Below are 20412 nucleotides of genomic sequence, written 5' to 3' on the forward strand. Positions count from 1 at the left end.
CAAAAATGTTTCTGGCTTGAAAAAATAGTTAACACTTCTTAATTTCAGCAAGAGAAAAATGAATATAACATTTGAAACTCTTAGTTAGCTCTCGGTTCCATGATATGGCCCCTCTTATGATTCAGGGGCATATTAAAATTTTAAATTAAAGAAAAAGAACACAGGAAACATTCTAAAAAAAACTCAAAAGCCTGGCTGCCATGCCCCCCCCCCCAAATGATACCTGGATACGTCACTGTTATGATTTAGGGGCATATTGGTGAGTACTAGGGAATTTTGGAGTCTAGAGAATAGATAGATTGGTAACACTGAAATAGGAACCGATATGCCATGTTTTTTTGTTTTTTTTTGTATATTTGTATCATTTACCTTCCAAGTGATGTTATGAGTGATGTTCATTTCTTTTTTTTTTTTTTTTTTCAGGTTTATCGACAAAAATTATGTAAAAAGCCAGGATGCCACGTAAATATGTTAACAGTTTTGACGATTTTTATTATGTGCGTGTGGTGATGTGACATTTTCCACTCAGAAATGCCAATTGACTCCACTTGTGAAGACAGCCTACTACCATTATTTTGTCTGAGGGGATGAAGACAAACCCTGGGCACCACATATTTGCTGCAACACGTGCTGTAAATCTCCATGGATGGTTGAATAACAAAGGATGTTCAGTACCTTCTGCCATCCCAGTGATTTGGAGGGAGCCTTCAAATCATGTAAATGACTGTTATTTCTACACGTTGCCTTCTCTTCAGCATAGCATGTCGAAAAAAAGGAAGCAGATTCTGGAATACCCCAAGATCCCGTCAGCTATCTGACCAGCGGCACATGGGGATGGTCTGCCTGTACCTCACCCTCCAGAAGAATACACTTTAGAGTCTGATGAAGATGGGAACAGTGTGAGGAATGATGGTCAACCTGGGCCTTCGACATCACAGGATCCTGATTTTTTGCCAGAACCTGAGTCGCCGAGTGAGTTACACAGAATCATTCAAGGTGAACTAAGTGATCTAATTCAAGACCTAGATCTACTGAAAGAAAAAGAAGAGCTTCTGGGATTGAGACTCCATTAGCGGAATCTTCTGCAACCAAATGTCAAGGTGTCCATGTACAGGAGCAGGCAGAATGCTTTGACTCCATATATTAAAAGTGAAAACAACCTTGTTGCCTGCTGTGATATTAATGGTTTGATGACAGCTTTGAATGTGGAGTACACCCCACAGGACTGGAAGCTATTCATGGACTCATCAAAGCAAAGTTTAAAAGCTGTTTTGCTCCACAATGGCAATGCTCTTCCTTCAATTCCTCTAGGCCATGCTGTCCACATAAAGAAGTCTGCATGGGTAGCACAGTGGTATCGTCACCGTCCTCCCAACACCGGATGGAAAAGGCCCGGATTCGAATCCTGTTGATGATGCGAGGAACTTTAGTGGGTTTTTTCACTCCGTGGCTGAGTTAGTCGGTCCCAGGAAGAGATAGCAAGGTTTCCCCCCCCCCCAGAAACCGGGGTTTTTACATCCAACAAACAGGCAAATCGACCAGAGAACACATGCAATTTACAGTCATAATACATACATGGGTATATGTAAGAGATTACGAGTGGCCCTAATATAATAATTTGAATTTGTGCTGATTTTTGTGTCGACACGAAGGAAGGATACTGCAGTTTTGCTGCCAACACACCATTTGGCAATCTGAACTGGGTACTCTAACCCGGTTCCTTTTAAAATCCCATCCCCAGGCAGGGGAAGGAGGAGACGGGTCTCTGTCCCCTCCCTGCCACCCCCCATACTTCCCCTGGTGGGGCTTGCCCCACTGAGGGGAATACCTCAGTTGGGTATTCCACTCAAAGAGTAGGCATCCCCAATTCTGCACTGCTGATGTGTGTGTGTGACACCACATCTGTGATATCCCAACAATATCTACCTTTGATGTCTTGACTAGAACTTCAAGCTCATCATATTTATTAACTATACTCCTAGCATTGGTGTACATGCAAGTATACATACACCTGTTTCTACTCTTAGTTACCCTAACACAACCCATGTATTTACTTGTTTCACTATGACTCCCAGTAGTCCTGGAAATCCCATTGCCTTGCTTTCCAGGCTGCTGCTCATTCAATAGAAGCAGTGCAAGAATCACTTTCACCTCTGCCAGCAGCTACTGTTAATCTATTAGTCCGTGTATCCTCCTCTGAAGCCAGCAGTTTTCTGACCCACCTAACTCTGCCTCGATAGAATCAGCAAATATTCTTGCACCCTTTCTATTTAAGTGTATCCTATCCCTGTAGAAGCAGTCTCTCCTGTTAACAAGCACAGACCAGGCTGAGAAAAATTCTACCACTTGTGCCTTGCACAATCTATCTAGGGCCGAATTGATTGTCAAGGCTCTCATCATATACTCCCTCCTATCGTGTCTAGGCAAAATTGCAGACACTTTCAAATTCAACCCTAACTCACGGCTTTTTTCCAGCATTGACCTGTACTTGTTAAGTAATTCCGCCGGTCTCCTACTCTTAATATCATTAGTGCCAACGTGTACAACAATATCGCCCTTTGTGCCCTTAAAAGATTATATCTGCTCTAAAACATTATCAACCTTTGCCCCTGGCAGACATTATCTGAATAAATACATTGGCTGCTTTCCACTGGCTGAATAAATATCATTAGGAGGAAAATTATTTTAATGTATAGAGAGAAATTAATAACATTGCCAAAGTACCTATTTGAACTACAGTTCTTTGGTAATGTCTATTAATTAAGCTGCTCTGATAATATCTTTTTTTTTTTACATTTTTTAATTCACAATTTATTTTATTTTTATTCTAATTGACATGAGGCTATTCTAAAACTGTGATTTTTAAACTATTTTTTGTAGTCCAACCCCAGGAAACAGTTAACAACAAAAACTTTGATTGCTACATAAAATCTCCAATTCATGTCCAATTTTATTTATCAATGGCTCCTATATCTTCTCTCAGTAGCACCTAGAGATCTATCTTTATGTTTCATTATAGTACATGAATGGCCAGTTGTTGTTGTTGTTTGGTTTTTAGGAGCATTAGCAACTAAGGCCATATTGCTCCAGGATATGCGGTGGTCATTCCTTAACCTTTCCGCATCCTCCGTATTTGGTGGTGACGGGCTCGAACCCCGGTCTAATCAAGAAGCGTGTGCTACGCACTGCTGCTCCTTCCCACCTGGCTACGGAGGCGCATGAATGGCCAGTACAGTCATTTACAAATTATTTGAAGGGCCATATAAAATGTCAATGCATTATGAGAGGGGGCCAGAAAGAACAGCTGCATGAACATTACACAAAAGGTTTTTACTTAAAAAATAAACAATGTGGCTTTAATTGGTACATTTCACTTAATAATGGAAGGATTAAGCTTGTTACCAAGTATTATGGAGGGGAGGGAGGGGTATATAAAAATTGCATTAGTAATTTGTGAATGGCCTCTATGTCAAATCAACAACACTGCTTTGCTAGGATTAATTATCTTGAATATTCTTTTAGTGGCATGGTGTGCAGATATATCAACAAATGGAAAGTGGTGAAATAATGAGCATTTCAGCCTGCATGGAGTGTAATCTGCTTTAATTTCTTAAAGAATTACAGGTTATCCTCAGACATTTTGTGGTACTCCTTCAGTAACTGTAAAGACAGTGAACTGGTAAATTATGGTGACTTCTTTTACATAGAGTTCTTAACTTGATTAGAAATTTTTTAGTTGTTAATATTTCGCCTTTAGTAATTATATGTCTGCTGATGAGGCTAGTGGGAGCTAGACTTGTTCAAAGCCACTAAGGGGATTTTCTTATTTATTGATTATTGTTTTATTGAAATTATTGTTTTTCTAAAACTTTTGATTTAAATTTAGTAGCATAGCATTATTTTGTGATTTTCTGATTAATCTGGTGTATTTATTCTTTACTCCGCCTTGTAATCGAAGAAAAGTATCGGTAAGGGTACCACGGGTTATAAGTTGCAGCTCCGCTGAACGAGAAGTTTTTTAGCCATATTTAGCTGCTTTATTGACCATTTTTTACATCAAATTATTTTCTATAAGTAGCTTATAGACTTAAGATTGTTAGTTTATTCTGAATTGAGACAGCGAGATTTGGAAGTTAATTAATACTTAAGTGTCCATAGATTTCCCGTTCGTAACTTGCCGCCTTTGTTATACAATACGTTGTTGTTGTTATGTCGTTATTTGGTTTTTTCAGGAGCATTAGCAACTAAGGCCATATTGTTCCGGGATATGCGGTGGTAATTCCCTGACCATTCCGCATCCTCCGTATTTGGTGGTGACAGGCTCGAACCCCGGTCTAATCAAGAAGCGTATGCTATGCACTGCTGCTCCTTCCCACCTGGCTACGGAGGCGCCATACAATACGTTATATCCTAAACTAGATAGCGTTAGTATAATATTGTCAATTAATCAGTAAAATCTATTAAACTTGTTAAACTTCGTTGTCAAGTAAATTGTACTTTTAACTAAATACATATAACAACTTAGATTACAAACGTAACATAATTAATACATAACTTGATACGTAAGTTATATAAAGGGAATTCGTAGATAATTAATACTTGATACTGAAAAATATATATAGCATTATAACTGTGTTGGGATACAAGTTTAGGGTTATAATTTTGTACTGAAATTGAAATTTTATTGAAATTAAATTGAAATCACGACTCAGACCAGAGCAGCAAAGCAAAAGACTCAAACTAATGGGAGTGCCGTGGCTCAGAGGAGAACTGAGGGGGGGCAGTTTCCCTCTGTATCACAGCCTTTTAAAAATGCACTGCTTGCATGATGTTTGTGGAGCAATCAGGTACGGGACATGATATTGCCATGGGGGATGTCTTTGTGTGTGCGCAATGCAAGGAGTGTAACAAAATCAGGCGACAACTCAGCGTTGTTATGGGCCTATATAAGAGCTTAACGGACAGGGTGGATGCCCTCAAAGGATCTAAATAGAGGGGCCCATCAAGCTCTCAGCTGCCCACATCAACGCCAGAGCTTGCACTTTGTCATCACGCAACACAGCGGCAGCCCCCAAGGCAGAATGCCCCGGTCCCAAAGGAACTAGTAGTTGTTGATGACTCTATTGTCAGGGAAACAAGAAACATGCTTCGTAAAAAGGATAGGTGGAACAGGACCAGGGTATGTCTGCCAGGGGCACAGGCCAATGACGTTGTAGAGCGGATATAATCTTTTAAGGGCACAAAAGGTGATATAGTTGTACACGTTGGCATAATGATATTAAGAGCAGGAGACCGGCAAAATTACTTAACTACAGGTCACTGTTGAAAAAAAGCCGTGAATTAGGGTTGAATTTGAAAGTGTCTGCAATTCTGCCCAGACACCATATGAGGGAGTATATGATGAGAGCCCAGTCATTCAATTCGGCCCTGGAAAGATTGTGCAAGGCCCGAGGGGTAGAATTTTTTTCAGCCTGGTCTGTACTTGTTAACAGGAGAGACTGCTTGTACAGGGATGGAATACACTTAAATAGAAAGGGTGCAAGAATATTTGCTGATGCTATCGAGGCAGTGTTAGGTGGGTCGGAAAACTGCCAGCTTGGAGGGATATAAAGAATAATAGATTAACAGTAGCCACTGGCAGAGGTGAAAGTGATTCTTGCACTGCTTCTATTGGAATGAGCAGAAGCCTGAAAAACAAGATGCAGGATATTTCAGAGACTGCTGGGAGTCATTGCAGTACAGGTAAACACATGGGTTGTGTTAGGGTAGCTAAGAATAGAAACAGGTGCATGTGTATACTTGCGTGTACAACAATGCTAGGAGTTTGGTAAATACATTTGATGAATTTGAGGTATTGCTCAAAACATCAAAGGCAGATATTGTGGGGATTTGAGAGACGTGGTGTCACACAGATATAAGAAATGCAGAACTGGAATTTGGGGAGTACAATGTCTACAGAAAGGATAGACAGGATAGGAAGGGAGGAGGGGTTATGTTATTAGTTAAGAAATACATAAAATCCAAGGAAGTGAAGCCAGTCGACATCGCTGAACAGTGCAGTGTCAAGTCAGTTTCGTGTGACATAGGCATTGGGAGATCAAAATTGAGAGTAGGAGTGTGCTATAGGCCTAATAACTCTGATGAGTATAATAAGAAACTGTACAGGGAAATAGAGTGGGCCAATAAATCAAAGAGTCTTATAATGGGAGATTTTAATTTCCCAGATATTGACTGGAATTCGGGGGCTGGTCACTCACACACTAGCAAGGCTTTTGTGGATTTATTGGATGATCGTTTTCTACATCAGCATGTTCGGGAGGCAACTAGAGGGAGTAATACTCTTGATTTGATTATCAGTAGTGATTCTTCATGCTTTAAGAATCTGCAGGTAAATGAACCACTAGGTGGCAGTGATCACAGTGTGCTGAAGTGGGATTTACTCAAAGAGGTAACTACCATTAGGGGTAAAGGGAAGGGTTATTGCTTTCGTAAAGGCGACTACAATGGACTGAGACAGTATTTAAATTCTATACAGTGGGACCAACTGATGATGTTACCAACAGCAAATTCAAAATGGGAAGCATTCAAAGAACTTATCTTGGAAGCTACTAGGCTTTACATACCAACTAAGAAATATTGTTCAAGGTTTAGGTCTAAGTGGATGTCAGATGAACTAATGAGACATATGGCAGAGAAGAAAAATGCATTCGATACATACAAATTAACACGTGACACAGAAGACTATGATAGATACAAGTTGATCTGTAACCAAGTTACAAAGGAGGTTAGGCAGGCGAAGGCAGATTATGAGAAATCTTTGGCAAGGGATGCAAAGAAAAACAGCAAAGAGTTCTTTACTTATGTAAACTCTAGAAGGAAGGGGATGAATCAGATTGGTCCACTTGATATCGATGGGTCCACTTGATATCGACCTGATCCTGCTCAGGTAGCTAACAAACTGAATGAATATTTTGCATCGACATTCACACATGAGAAGTTATTCAGCGAGGGGAATACCAGAGGTGTATTCAACTCTGGCAGTAAGCTAGAGAATCTTGCAATAACAGAGTAAAGTGGAGGAGAAATTGTTGAAGATAAATACAAGAAAGGCACCTGGGCTGGATGGGATCTATCCATTTATATTAAAGGAGGCAGCAAAGGAAGTAAGCAAACCCTTAGCCATAATTATGAGGGCTTCCTTGGACTCAGAGGAAGTACCCATGGACTGGAGATGTGAAAATGTGACCCCAATTCACAAAGGAGGATCAAAGGGCGACAGACACAAATAATTATAGACCTGTTAGTTTAACTTCTGTTTCTGGAAAATTAATGGAGACACTGGTTAAAGAAGCACTGCAGGATCATCTAGACAAGACTTCAGTTATAGCTCAGACGCAGCATGGTTTTGTTAAGGGGAAGTCTTGCCTCACCGATTTGATTGGATACTATGATGCTGTCACAAAAGAACTGGATGCAGGGAATAACTTTGATATTATATACTTGTATCTTAGAAAGGCTTTTGGTATTGTTGCACATGGAAGACTGCTGCACAAATTGGAGCAGTGTGGCATTGGAGGCAAATTGCTGCTATGGATAAAGGGGTGGTTGAGGGGGAGCAAACAGAGAGTGGTAATCAATGGACACTGTTCATCGTGGACTAATGTTATTAGTGGAGTCCCTCAGGGTTCAGTATTGGGTCCATTATTGGTTTCTGTATTTATAAATGATATTGATGATGGTATATCAAGCTTAATGTCCAAGTTTGCAGATGATACAAAGGTTGGTAGGATTGTAAAGGCACTACTGACACTATGCTACTGCAACAGGATCTGGAAAGGTTGAGCAGTTGGGCTGAGAGGTGGCAAATGAAGTTTAACATTGATAAATGTAAAGTACTACATATGGGAAACAGCAACACCAGAGCAAGTATCAACTCTGTGGTACTACACTGACAATGGTAGAGAATGAAAGGGACCTGGGGATGGTTGTGCGGGCAGACATGAAGTTTTCTGAGCAGTGCAGACAGGCTGCAAGAGTAGCTCATGGTGTATTGTCGATGATATATAGGAATTTTTCTAGCAGGGATAAGGAGGTGATTATTCCCTTGTATAAGGCAATGGTCAGGCCAAACCTAGAGTACTGTATACAGGTCTGGAGGCCTCATTTGAAGAAGGATGTAGATATGCAGGAAAGAGTACGGAGAAGGGCAACAAGATTAGTGAATGGAACAAAGGGGTGCTCTTACGAAGAAAGGCTTAAGTTTTGCAAATTACAGTGTCTGGGGACTAGGCACCAGCGAGGTGATCTCATAGAGGTGTATAAGGCTTTGAATGGTTTGAGCATGCTCAATTCTGAAGGGATTCTTCCTCTTGCTCAGAATAATCACCTGAGAGGGCATAAATTCAAATTGAGAAAAGACAGATGTAGGATAGACGTGAGGAAATTTGCCTTTAGCCAGCTGGTGGTTGGTTGGGGGAATAGACTTCCATCCGTTGTCATGGAAGTTGATAGCCTAAATAAGTTTAAGGCTCAACTCGACAGGTATTTTGAACGAACAGAGGGGTGAAGTGGAAGTGGTTATTTTTTATTTATTTATTTTTTTGGATGATGCTACATAAGCTTGCTTTCTTGCATCAAATGCCTCTACTAATGCTAATGCTAATGCTAAAAGATATATATGCATCATAGTCCATAAAGTTAAACTTTAAGTTAAACAAAAAAAATTATATAAAACTGTACTGATACTTGGTTGTATACACAACTCACATAGTGTGCACTAACTAAAATAGCCATGTAATACTAGCGCTGAAATTGTGAACAAAGAACCCAAAAAATAGTGGGCAAAAGGAGATGGGACTTAGTCATTTCATTTCATATTCCATTATGTCTTGGGGTAAATGATTAGCATTAGCATTAGTAGAAGCATATGATGCAAGAATGCAAGTTTATGCAGCATCAGCCAAAAAAAAAAAAAAAAAAAAAAAACCCACTTCTGCTTCACCCCTCCGTTTGTTCAAAATACCTGTCCAGCTGAGCCTTAAATTTATTTAGGCTATCAACTTGCACGACAAGGAATGGAAGTCTGTTCCACCAACAAACTACCCACTGGCTAAAGGCAAACTTCCGCACGTCTGTCCTACAACTGTCTTTCCTCAATTTGAATTTATGCTCTCTCAGGGGATTATTCTGAACAAGAGAAAGAATTCCATCAGCACTGAGCATGCTGAAACCATTCAAGGCTTTATACACCTCTATCAGATCACCTCGCTGGTGCCTAGTCTCGAGACACTGTAATTTGCAAAACTTAAGCCTTTCTTCGTAAGAGTACCTCTTTGTTCCATTCACTAATCTTGTTGCCCTTCTCTGTACTCGTTCCAGCAGCTCTACATCCTTCTTGAAATGAGGCCTCCAGACCTGTATACAGTACTCAAGGTGTGGCCTGACCATTGCCTTATACAAGGGAATAATCACCTCCTTATTCCTGCTAGAAACATTGCTGTATATCATTGACAAGACACCATGAGCTACTCTTGCAGTCCGTCTGCACTGCTCAGAGAACTTCATATCTGCCTGCACAATTACCCCCAGGTCCTTTTCATTCGCTACCACTGTCAGTGTAGTACCACAGAGTTGATATGTTGCTCTGGGGTTGCTGTTTCCCATATGTAGTACTTTACATTTGTCAATGTTAAACTTCATTTGCCACCTCTCAGCCCATCTGCTCAACCTTTCCAGATAATGTTGCAACAGCATAGTGTCAGTAGTGTCCTTGACAACCCTGACAACCTTTGTATCGTCTGCAAACTTGGACATGATGCTTGATATACCATCATCAATATCATTTATAAATACAGAAAACAATAATGGACCCAACACGGAACCCTGAGGGCCTCCACTAATAACATTAGTCCACGATGAGCAGTGTCCATTGATTACCACTCTCTGTCTTCTTCCCCTCAACCACCCCTTTATCCATAGCAGCAATCTGCCTCCAATGCCACACTGCTCCAATTTGTGCAGCAGTCTTCCATGTGCAACAGTATCAAAAGTCTTTCTAAGATCCAAGTATATAATATCAAAGTTATTTCCTGCATCCAGTTCTTTTGTGACTGCATCATAGTATCCAATCAAATTGGTCAGGCTAGTCTTCCCCTTAACAAAACCATGCTATGTTCGAGCTATAACTGAAGTCTTGTCTAGATGATCCTGCAGTGCTTCTTTAACCAGTGCTTCCATTAATTTTCCTAGAACAGAAGTTAAACTCGCAGGTCTATAATTATTTGTGTCGGCCTTTGATCCTCCTTTCTGAATTGGGGTCTCATTTGTACATCTCCAGTCTGTGGGTACCTCCGCTGAGTCCAAGGAAGCTCTCATAATTATGGCTAAGGGTTTGCTTACCTCCTTTGCTGCCTCCTTTAATATAACTGGATAGATCCCATCCACCCCAGGTGCCTTTCTTGTGTTTATCTTCAACAATTTCTCCTCCACTTTACTCCCAGTTATTTCAAGATTCTATAGCTTACTGCTAGAGTTGAATACACCTCTGGCATTCCCCTCGCTGAATAACTCCTCATGTGTGAATGTCGATGCAAAATATTCATTTAGTTTCTTAGCTACCTGAGCAGGATCATCAACAGTTGTCCCATCGATATCAAGGGGACCAATCTGATTCATCCCCTTTCTTCTAGAGTTTACATAATTAAAGAACTCTTTGTTGTTTTACTTTGCATCCCTTGCCAAAGATATCGCGTAGTCCGCCTTTGCCTGCCTAACCTCCTTTGTAACTTGGTTTGTTTTTTTTTTGTTTGTTATTTGGTTTTTAGGAGCATTAGCAACTAAGGCCATATTGTTCCGGGATCTGCGGTAGTCATTCCCTGACCTGTCCGCATCCTCCGTATTTGGTGGTGACGGGCTCGAACCACGGTCTAATCAAGAAGCATGTACTACGCACTGCTGCTCCTTCCCACCTGGCTACGGAGGCGCCTGTGTAACTTGGTTACAGATCAACTTGTATCTATCATAGGCTTCTGTGTCACGCATTAATTTATATGTATCACATGCATTTTTCTTCTCTGACATATGTCTCATTAGTTCATCTGACATCCATTTAGGCCTAAACCTTGAACAATATTTCTTAGATGGTATGTAAAGCCTAGTAGCTTCCAAGATAAGTTCTTTGAATGCTTCCCATTTTGAATTTGCTGTTGGTAACATCTTTAGTTGGTCCCACTGTATAGAATCTAAATACTGTCTCAGACCATTGTGGTCGCCTCTACGAAAGCAATAACCCTTCTCTTTACCCCTGATGGTAGTTACCTCTTTGAGTAAGTCCCACTTCAGCACACTGTGATCAGTGCCACCTAGTGGTTCCTTTATCTGCAGATTCTTAATGCATGAAGAATCACTACTGATAATCGAATCAAGAGTATTACTCCCTCTAGTTGCCTCAAGAACATGCTGATGTAGAAAACAACCAACCAATAAATCCACAAAAGCCTTGCTAGTGTGTGAGTGATCTACCCACAAATTCCAGACAATATCTGGGAAATTAAAATCCCCCATTATAAGACTCTCTGATGTACTGGCCCACTCTATTTCTCTGTACAGTTTCTTATTATACTCATCACAGTCAATAGGCCTATAGCACACTCCTGCTCTCAATTTTGATCTCCCAATGCTTATGTCACACCAAAATGACTCGACTCTGCACTGTCCAGCGAAGTCGACTGGCTTTACTTCCTTGGATTTTATGTGTTTCTTAACTAATAGCATAACCCCTCCTCCCTTCCTATCCTGTCTATTCTTTCTGTAGACGTTGTACTGCCCAAATTCCAGTTCTGCATTCCTTATAACTGTGTGACACCACGTCTCTGATATCCCAACAATATCTGCCTTTGATGCTTTGAGCAATACCTAATATTCATCAAATTTATTTACTAAACTCCTAGCATTGGTGTACACGCAAGTATACATGCACCTATTTCTATTCTTAGCTACCCTAACACAACCCATGTGTTTACTTGTACCGCAATGACTCCCAGCAGTCTCTGAAATATCCTGCATCTTGTTTTTCAGGCTTCTGCTCATTCCAATAGAAGCAGTGCAAGAATCACTTTCACCTCTGCCACTGGCTGCTGTTAATATATTAGTCTTTGTATCCTCCCCAAGCTAGCAGTTTTCCAACCCACCTAACACTGCCTCGATAGCATCAGCAAATATTCTTGCGCCCTTTCTATTTAAGTGTATCCCATCCTTGTAGAAGTAGTCTCTCCTGTTAACAAGTACATTCTACCCCTTGAGCATTGCACAATCTTTCTAGGGCCGAATTGATCGAGAAGGCTCTCATCATATACTCCCTCCTATCATGTCTGGGCAGAATTGCAGACACTTTCAAATTCAACCCTAATTCACAGCTTTTTTTTCAACAGTGACCTGTACTTGTTAAGTAATTCTTCCGGTCTCCTACTGTTTGTTGTTGTTTGTTATTTGGTTTTTAGGAGCATTAGCAACTAAGGCCATATTGCTCCGGGAATATGCGGTGGTCATTCCCTGACCTTTCCGCATCCTCCGTATTTGGTGGTGACGGCCTCGAACCCCGGTCTAATCAAGAAGCGTGTGCTACGCACTGCTGCTTCTTCCCACCTGGCTACGGAGGTGCTCCGGTCTCCTACTCTTGATATCATTAGTGCCAATGTATACAACTATATCACCTTTTGTGCCCTTAAAAGATGATATCCAATTAAACATACCTACCACGGTGTATAGTTAGTTAGTTATTTGGTTTTTAGGAGCATTAGCTACTAAGGCCATATTGCTCCGGGATATGCGATGGTCATTCTCTGACCTTTCCACATCCTCCGTATTTGGTGGTGACGGGCTCGAACCCCGGTCTAATCAAGAAGCGTGTGCTACGCACTGCTGCTTCTTCCCACCTGGCTACGGAGGTGCCCCGGTCTCCTACTCTTGATATCATTAGTGCCAATGTATACAACTATATCACCTTTTGTGCCCTTAAAAGATGATATCCAATTAAACATACCTACCACGGTGTATAGTTAGTTAGTTATTTGGTTTTTAGGAGCATTAGCTACTAAGGCCATATTGCTCCGGGATATGCGATGGTCATTCTCTGACCTTTCCACATCCTCCGTATTTGGTGGTGACGGGCTCGAACCCCGGTCTAATCAAGAAGCGTGTGCTACGCACTGCTGCTCCTTCCCACCTGGCTACGGAGGCTCCCCCACGGTGTACAGTTAACATTTTGTTTTGAAGTGCTATGAAGTGCTATGCATTTTTTAATATCAATATCTAAAATACTTTCCCGCTTATATCAATTTTTGTAAGGTTCCAAGAAGGAATAAGTCTGGATTTAACTCTCCTTCCTCTTGAGTTTCAGTTTTCAGAAACGAACAATAGCGACTGAAATCCAAAAATTTATGGTGCAGTTTGTTTGCTTTTTCTCAGTGTAGGTGATATTTGTTTATTTCATATTTAACTCAAAGTTTTGAAGGTAGAAAGTCTTCTCTTTACGCCAGTGTCTTCCCATTTATTAGTGCAAATTGGACATTCATTAGCTCAGTGATACCTGCAAATGGCCAATTTAATTCTACTTGCATTTGAGGAGAGATCAAAAAGAAATCAACATGAACATTATTTTAAAGAAATTTAATGATCAGAGAAACAGCTATTTGCAACCATTTTGAAAATACAGTCAAACATGGTTATAATGAGCATGGAAATAATGAGATCATGGCTGTAATGAGCAAAAAGCCATAATAATTTTAATTTACACGTATTCCCATACAATTGCTCACTGTTACAACGAGCATACTACATGGATATACCATACAAATTTTGGTAACTATGCAAACATTCTTAATTGCTCAGGTTGTCGAAAAAACCCAATTCTTGGAATAGACAAAAATGAAAAGCGCAACTTAGCTTTCATAAACTGGCCGCTAAGCACATCAGATTAGCGGCCAGTTTATGACCTTGTCCTTTCAGGGATGGGGCTATACAATAGTGTATTGACGTTCCACTTGTCGCATTACCCTATTTACAGATTGTCTTTTATTTACTCCACCATAAATTTATTTCAGGACTCCTAAGAATTTTGGAAATGGGACTTGCCAAGAATTCTGTATTCAGATCACTTGACTGTCATTTTAAAGTAAAATCAGTTGGAAACGAGCCCTTCCTTCAGAAATATGTCTACTAACAAAAGGTGTCTCTCAATCTGCAAAAAAGTCGAAATTATCCATGGTGCAAAAAATGTCGAAGTGTGTGAAAAGTTTTCATTGTCTTCAACAGTATCAACATTGTGGAAGAATAAACATGTTTACATATTAGCACTGGAAAAGAATATAACAGAAGAAAACAAAACAAATTTAGAAAGTGAGAGGTTACAAATGTCGATGAAGCATTGCTTCAATGGTTCACTACACAAAGAAGTTCTGTATTTTTAACAGATGGTCCGATCTTGAAGGCTGAAAAGAAAAAATTTGCAAAGCAATTTGAACATGACAATTCTGTATGTAACAACGGTTGGCAGGATTGATTTAAAAACTGAATACAAGCCTTTTAATATTAATAATACATAGGTATATACTAATATTATTTTTTTCTCTCCAATATTTCTTTTGTTTTTTGAATCTATCTTTTTATCAAGTTATTGAGAATTAAAAAATATAGGAGGTAGATTTAACTCATCACTGATATATTGAGTAATCATTATAACAAGGAAATTTTGTTGGTCCCTTGATGCTCACTATAACCAAGTTTGACTGTATATATATATTTTTGTAATTTGTATCATTTCTAGTGACAGTAGACCTGTACATACATATATACCTATTATGCCAGTATTTTGTTTGTTTGATAACTAAAATTTTATTATTACATTGAGAGTAATTATGATTATATTTTTCCTCACATTTTATAATTAATAAATAGTGTTTAAGATAAAATAGAAATCTGTCTCCCCTAAAAGCCTTCCCTAAACTTCTAGCAGCCATCCCCAAAATTTGTATTATCTCAAGTGAAATCAGAAGATTAAATGAAGAACCAAAATCCAGACATGGTAAAAATTAAAATATGTGGTAAATGATGAATACTATTGTTCAAAATAATTACTGAAGAAAAAGGGTAGTTACCTTTTAAATGAGCTGGTAATCAACATTAATTCAGCAAGTGACTGTTGCAGATCAAGTGGAAGGAGATTTAAGTTACCAAAAATCTGAACATGCACATCATATCTGGCAAGTTTATCTCTAAAATCAAACGAAAGAAAACTGAATAAATTTGTGTAATACTTATTTTACATAAATATTGTAATAAACTTATTATGATGTCTATAGTTAAAATTTTAAAATTAAATGAATGTTAACATTTACTCAGCATCCTATTTGTATCAAATCTGACAGAATAATGAAATGAAGAGCTGAGAAAGGAAACTGTCAAGCTTTTTTTTTTTTTTTTTTTTTTGTTGAGAACCGTCGTGGGATATGTTGTAATAATTTGCATTATATGCAGATAACTTCAATTTAAGAATGGTATTTACCAGATTAATAAATTTATAACTGTTATCATTAAATTTTAATTATCAAGACAATATCGATTTATTTCACTAAAAATAAAATTGGAAAATTGCAATTTGCTTTATTAAAATTAACAGGATGTATTAAAGTAAACTGAAGTGGTTCACCATCTTAGAGAATTCTAGAATTTGTAGTTTCTGTTATAATTCCTGCATTTGCAAAATATGAAGTATTGAAGCATCTTTTGGCAAAGTTATAGCATTATACAGTTCAACCTCCCAAATCTGGAAATCCATTATTTGGCACCATCTATTTTCTGGATAGTTTTAGGAAAACAGACAAATCTACAAACCTCTAAAGTCACCTCTAAAGTTGCTAATGGAGCCATTGGCAAATTATCCAAGATTGAATACAATGAAGAGCAACAGATATGATTGTGGCTCAAATTTCCCACCTCAGCTATGATTGGAAAGTTAACTTGCAAGAAGGTGGCGAGATACATGCAAGCAAACAACCGATGACAAGAGATTCTACCACAGCCTGAGAAATGCTATATCCACCACCGATTTACAAAATGAGTTTACCAGGATTGCAACTGATTGGCTATAAACAAGACAGGACAGCTTGCTCGAATTCATCCACGATAGGAAGGAACTCTCAGTTATCTCACTCAACTGCTAAAGCCTATGGGTGCACCATACTGATCTCGCCGACACTATTACACAGCAGTGCCAAATCTTGCTGCTATCTGAGACTTGGTTAGAAAATAACGAGAGTGTCAGCATCCCGAACTTTGATTGCATGGTTCAGTTCAAGCGTGAAACCAAACGGACAGCTGGAGTCACAATTTATCACAACAAGGGTGAGAGACACATTGTTACACTATACTTAGATGTGACTATTGATGACTGGTCCAACAGGCACTATTCGGCCTGTTGGCAATATATGTACAGCGGAGTGCTTTTTACACAATGGCCAAGCTATACTTACAACGGTTGTCTATATTTCTCCTAACAGTGATATACAGGATATAATCCATTCATTTCATTTTGCTCCCATACTCAGTTCAAGGTACAGCACTGTTAAAGAAAGATTTACATAAAATATGCATGATCATGAGCAGTGATTTCAACGTTAACTTCAGATTTGAAGAAACTAAACCATTAATTACTTTCCTGCAAGAAATGTTCAATCTCACAATGAACACTAATCCCTCAATCTCAACTACAAGATCGGGTACATCAATCAATGCTGTTTTTAAGAGGTTTTTAGATACATTGCAGTCACAAGTATATGTCTCTTACTTCAGTTATTATAAATCCATTGTATCTTATCTTCCAGATGAAATTATTTAAATTTGTGAATGATCAATAAAATATTTACAATACAAAAGCTCTTTTATTTCGTAATCAATATATACTTTCCGGAAGTGATGTCACTTCCAGAAAGTAAAGGAGTTAACCCTATCACAGCTTGAGAAAGATATGGCCTGAAATGAAGCCTGGAAGTCTCATTTTATGAAGGACGTGGATCATTTGTTGGAATGGGTATGCAGAAGGACAACAGGATTAGTGAGTGGAACAAAACGAATGATGTGTTTATGGCTTTGAATGGATCCAGTAAGCTTAATGCTGATGGGATCCTTCCTCTTGCTCAGACAACACACCAGGTGACATAAATTTAAACTGAGGAAGGATGATTGCGAGACAGATGTGTGGAAATTTGCTTTCAGCTAGTAGGTAGTTCATTGTTGGGAAAAACTGCTCTCAGTTTGAATATTTTTATGCAGGAACTAGAAGAATTATTAGTAGGAAGTGTTTTTTTTTTTTTTTTGTCTGATGCTCTATAAGCTTGCTTTCTTGTATCCCTTGCAACTACTAATATTAATAAAAATAAAAAATAAAAAGCTAGGTATGCATTTTTGAATTGCATAAAATAGGATTTCAACAGATCCTAGGAAAAGTGATAGAGTTTTATATGGAAAGAAAGAAGAGCATGGAAAACATTACTATAATATGTCTGAAACTATTCAAATCTTTTAATACAACACAATGGTCTACAATCTATTAACAATAAGTAAAAATATTAAAATGTACTCTTGTTTTGATAAGCTTACAAGTTTATCAAGACAGGTTTATACATGTGCAAATATACAAGATCTGCTAATTCACAAGGAACATAACATAATTATCTAGGCTATCGAAGGTGTTATTGATTGATGAACAGAGAAAATTTATACCACTTTCCAGATAGTCAGTTAGGTACTAATTGGCATCACCATCTGTGGGCATATGAACAAGAACCACAAGATCAAGAAGCTGGGCATATGAACAAGAACCACCAGTGAAGGCGAACAGACAACTTTTGCACTGATTATGTTGCACAGTCATCCCATTTCAAAGATTTAAAGATAGGGGAGGATGGTAGAAAAGAAAAGAAAAACTAAAAATATATGAAGATGAAGAAAAACCAAGAAAATAGATAAGAATTCCTCCAGTCCTTGAGTAATCTATAGCTAGGAAATGAAAACAAGTGATGCAAAGCTAAAAGGCAGAGAGAGAGAGAGAGGATAACAAAGATCACACATGAGGTGATATAAATACAAGATGTGGCAGTGAAGTTCCCAAATTGGTGCAACAAAAAGAACACCGAATGAAGGAACTCAAAAATGGTTTTATTTTTATTCTAAGTAATCACCATCTGATTGAATCCATTTATTACATATGTTATAAAAGTTTCTGAAGAGTCAGCAAAGGCATCCAAAGAGACTATGTTCAGTTTGGTCGTTACATTTCCCTTTATGTCCCCAACATCCTGAAATCTCTTTTCTTTGAGGGCAGTTTTCATCTTAGGAAAGAGGAAGAAGTCTGCTGGTGCCAGATTGGGAGAGTAGGGTGGATGGTTGATCTGTATAATGCTGTTTCATCAGAAATGTCTTCACAACAAGTGTAAGATGGGCGGGGCATTATCGTGCAACAAGAACCAGCTGCCTTTCTTTTGAAATTATGGCCTCACCCTGGAAACATGCTTCAGTAATCTTTGAAGCACCTGTACATAGAACACATTGACTCTCTCTCCCCATCAGTTAAAAATTCCTTTTGAATCACATTGCTCATCGAAAAACATGATCAGCATCATCTTGATCCTGAACTTCTGTAAACAAAACCTTTTACGCATTGGTGATGATATTGAAATCCACTGCATGCTCTGACACTTCATCTCTAGGTTGTACTGAAACACACAACACTCATTTCCAGTGACAATTCAGTTGAGGAAATTAGGATTGTCTTGACAAGTCTGAATTAAGTCTTCATGCAAAGACACTCTTCATTGCTTCTGCTCATCTTTGAGGATGTGCAGCACAAATTTTGCAAAATTTCCTTTTCCCTAAATCTTCATGCAGAATTTGATGAATTATTTCCTTAAAAAGGTAAAGTGCAGCCATATCAACCCACTGCAGGATGGAAGCCTCCTCAACAATTCATGCTGAGAGAAATGGACCATAATCTGCCACGCTGGTCCAGTGCAGGTTAGCAGATCGACCGTATTCAGCAGTCAGGGGCTTGAACCCCAGTCTACTCAAAGAGCGTGCGCTACTGCACTCCCGCTCCAGACCACTCGGCTACGGAGGCATATTCAACTCATCAGGTATCATTCTGATGGCCATCAATCTTTGAACTGCTTATACCACTGAAACACACAAAGTCACTTAATGTTTTATCACCATAAATAGTTTTTAACATTTCATACATTTCTGTTGCAGATTTTCTCAGTTTAAAGCATTTGATATTCATTTGTTGCTCCATTGCAAAATTGTGACATAGTATATTAATTATACTAATGAAACTGGTTGTTACTTGCAACTTGTCAGCCTACTGGACAATCAATGTATCATTATCTGTTGGAAGAAGTTTGAACAACAACGTGCCACTTCCATTTATTTTCCAATTCAATGAACATGATGCAACAGCACTAGTCCAAGAAATTTATTGCCACACCTTGTATAGTATGAATAATAATAAGAAGCAGAATCTTCATACTCTGTATTCCAGTATATAAGTTGACCTTTGAAGCATAACATATCATTTAAAATTCTGATGATGTTGTACATGAGTTATAAAGCTTTAGGCTTTATTTAAAGCTGAATGCACAGTTTTAGAAAGACATGAATTAATACCAATATATTTACAATCTATTACACATATATTTTAAAACAAATACACATTGTCGCTCACCTTTTAAAAACCAAAGAATGCGTTCACTGTCTTCATCAGATGAAGACACTTTGTGGAATTTTTGAACTAATTTTATTAGTAGAGTTTATTGGGGTTCGATGCTGGGCCCTTTACTGTTTTCAATATTATTAATATTGATGAAGACATAAAGCTTATTATCTAAGTCTGAAAGTGATACAAAGGTTGGTAGGGTGGTTGATGACAGAATCAAGGCATACTACTGCACCTAGAAAGACCTAGAAAATGTATAGATGGGTTTAAAAGTGGCAGCTGACGTTTAACATTAGTAAATGCAAGGTACGGTATATTTGCAGCAGTTCTCCTCAAAAAAAAGATAGCATTTGGTTGGTAGAGAATGAAAGCGACCTGGATTAAACTGCATATTCATATTAATTGTTAAGTGCTTTGAGCAGTGTAGACAGGCTGCTAGGATAGCTCATGGAGTTTTGTCAATGATATACAGGAATTCTGCACACAGGGGCAAGGCGGTGATTATCCAGTTGTATAAGGCAATGGTTAGGCCACATCTCAAGTACTGCATACAGGTCTGGAGGCCTCATTTTAGGAAGGATGTAGATCTGTTGGAATGGGTTGAAAGGGAACCAGGTTAGCCAAGGACAAAAATGGGTCCTCTTACCATA

The 20412-nt window shown here is 38.7% G+C and overlaps 1 protein-coding gene across 1 annotated transcript in view; it reads right to left on the reverse strand.

The window, feature by feature from the left end:
- Positions 1–20412, reverse strand: part of LOC150081307 (dehydrodolichyl diphosphate synthase complex subunit DHDDS-like) — a 109901-nt gene that overhangs the window by 39292 nt on the left and 50197 nt on the right. The window contains exon 4 of the mRNA XM_090380155.1: positions 15153–15269. Coding sequence (XP_090236281.1) covers positions 15153–15269 — 117 coding nt within the window. The remainder of the gene's footprint in view (positions 1–15152; positions 15270–20412) is intronic.

The sequence above is a fragment of the Mastigoproctus giganteus genome, chromosome 8 (assembly GCF_048544385.1).
Source record: "Mastigoproctus giganteus isolate SK-2022 chromosome 8, ASM4854438v1, whole genome shotgun sequence".
NCBI classification, from domain to species: Eukaryota; Metazoa; Arthropoda; class Arachnida; order Uropygi; family Thelyphonidae; genus Mastigoproctus; species Mastigoproctus giganteus.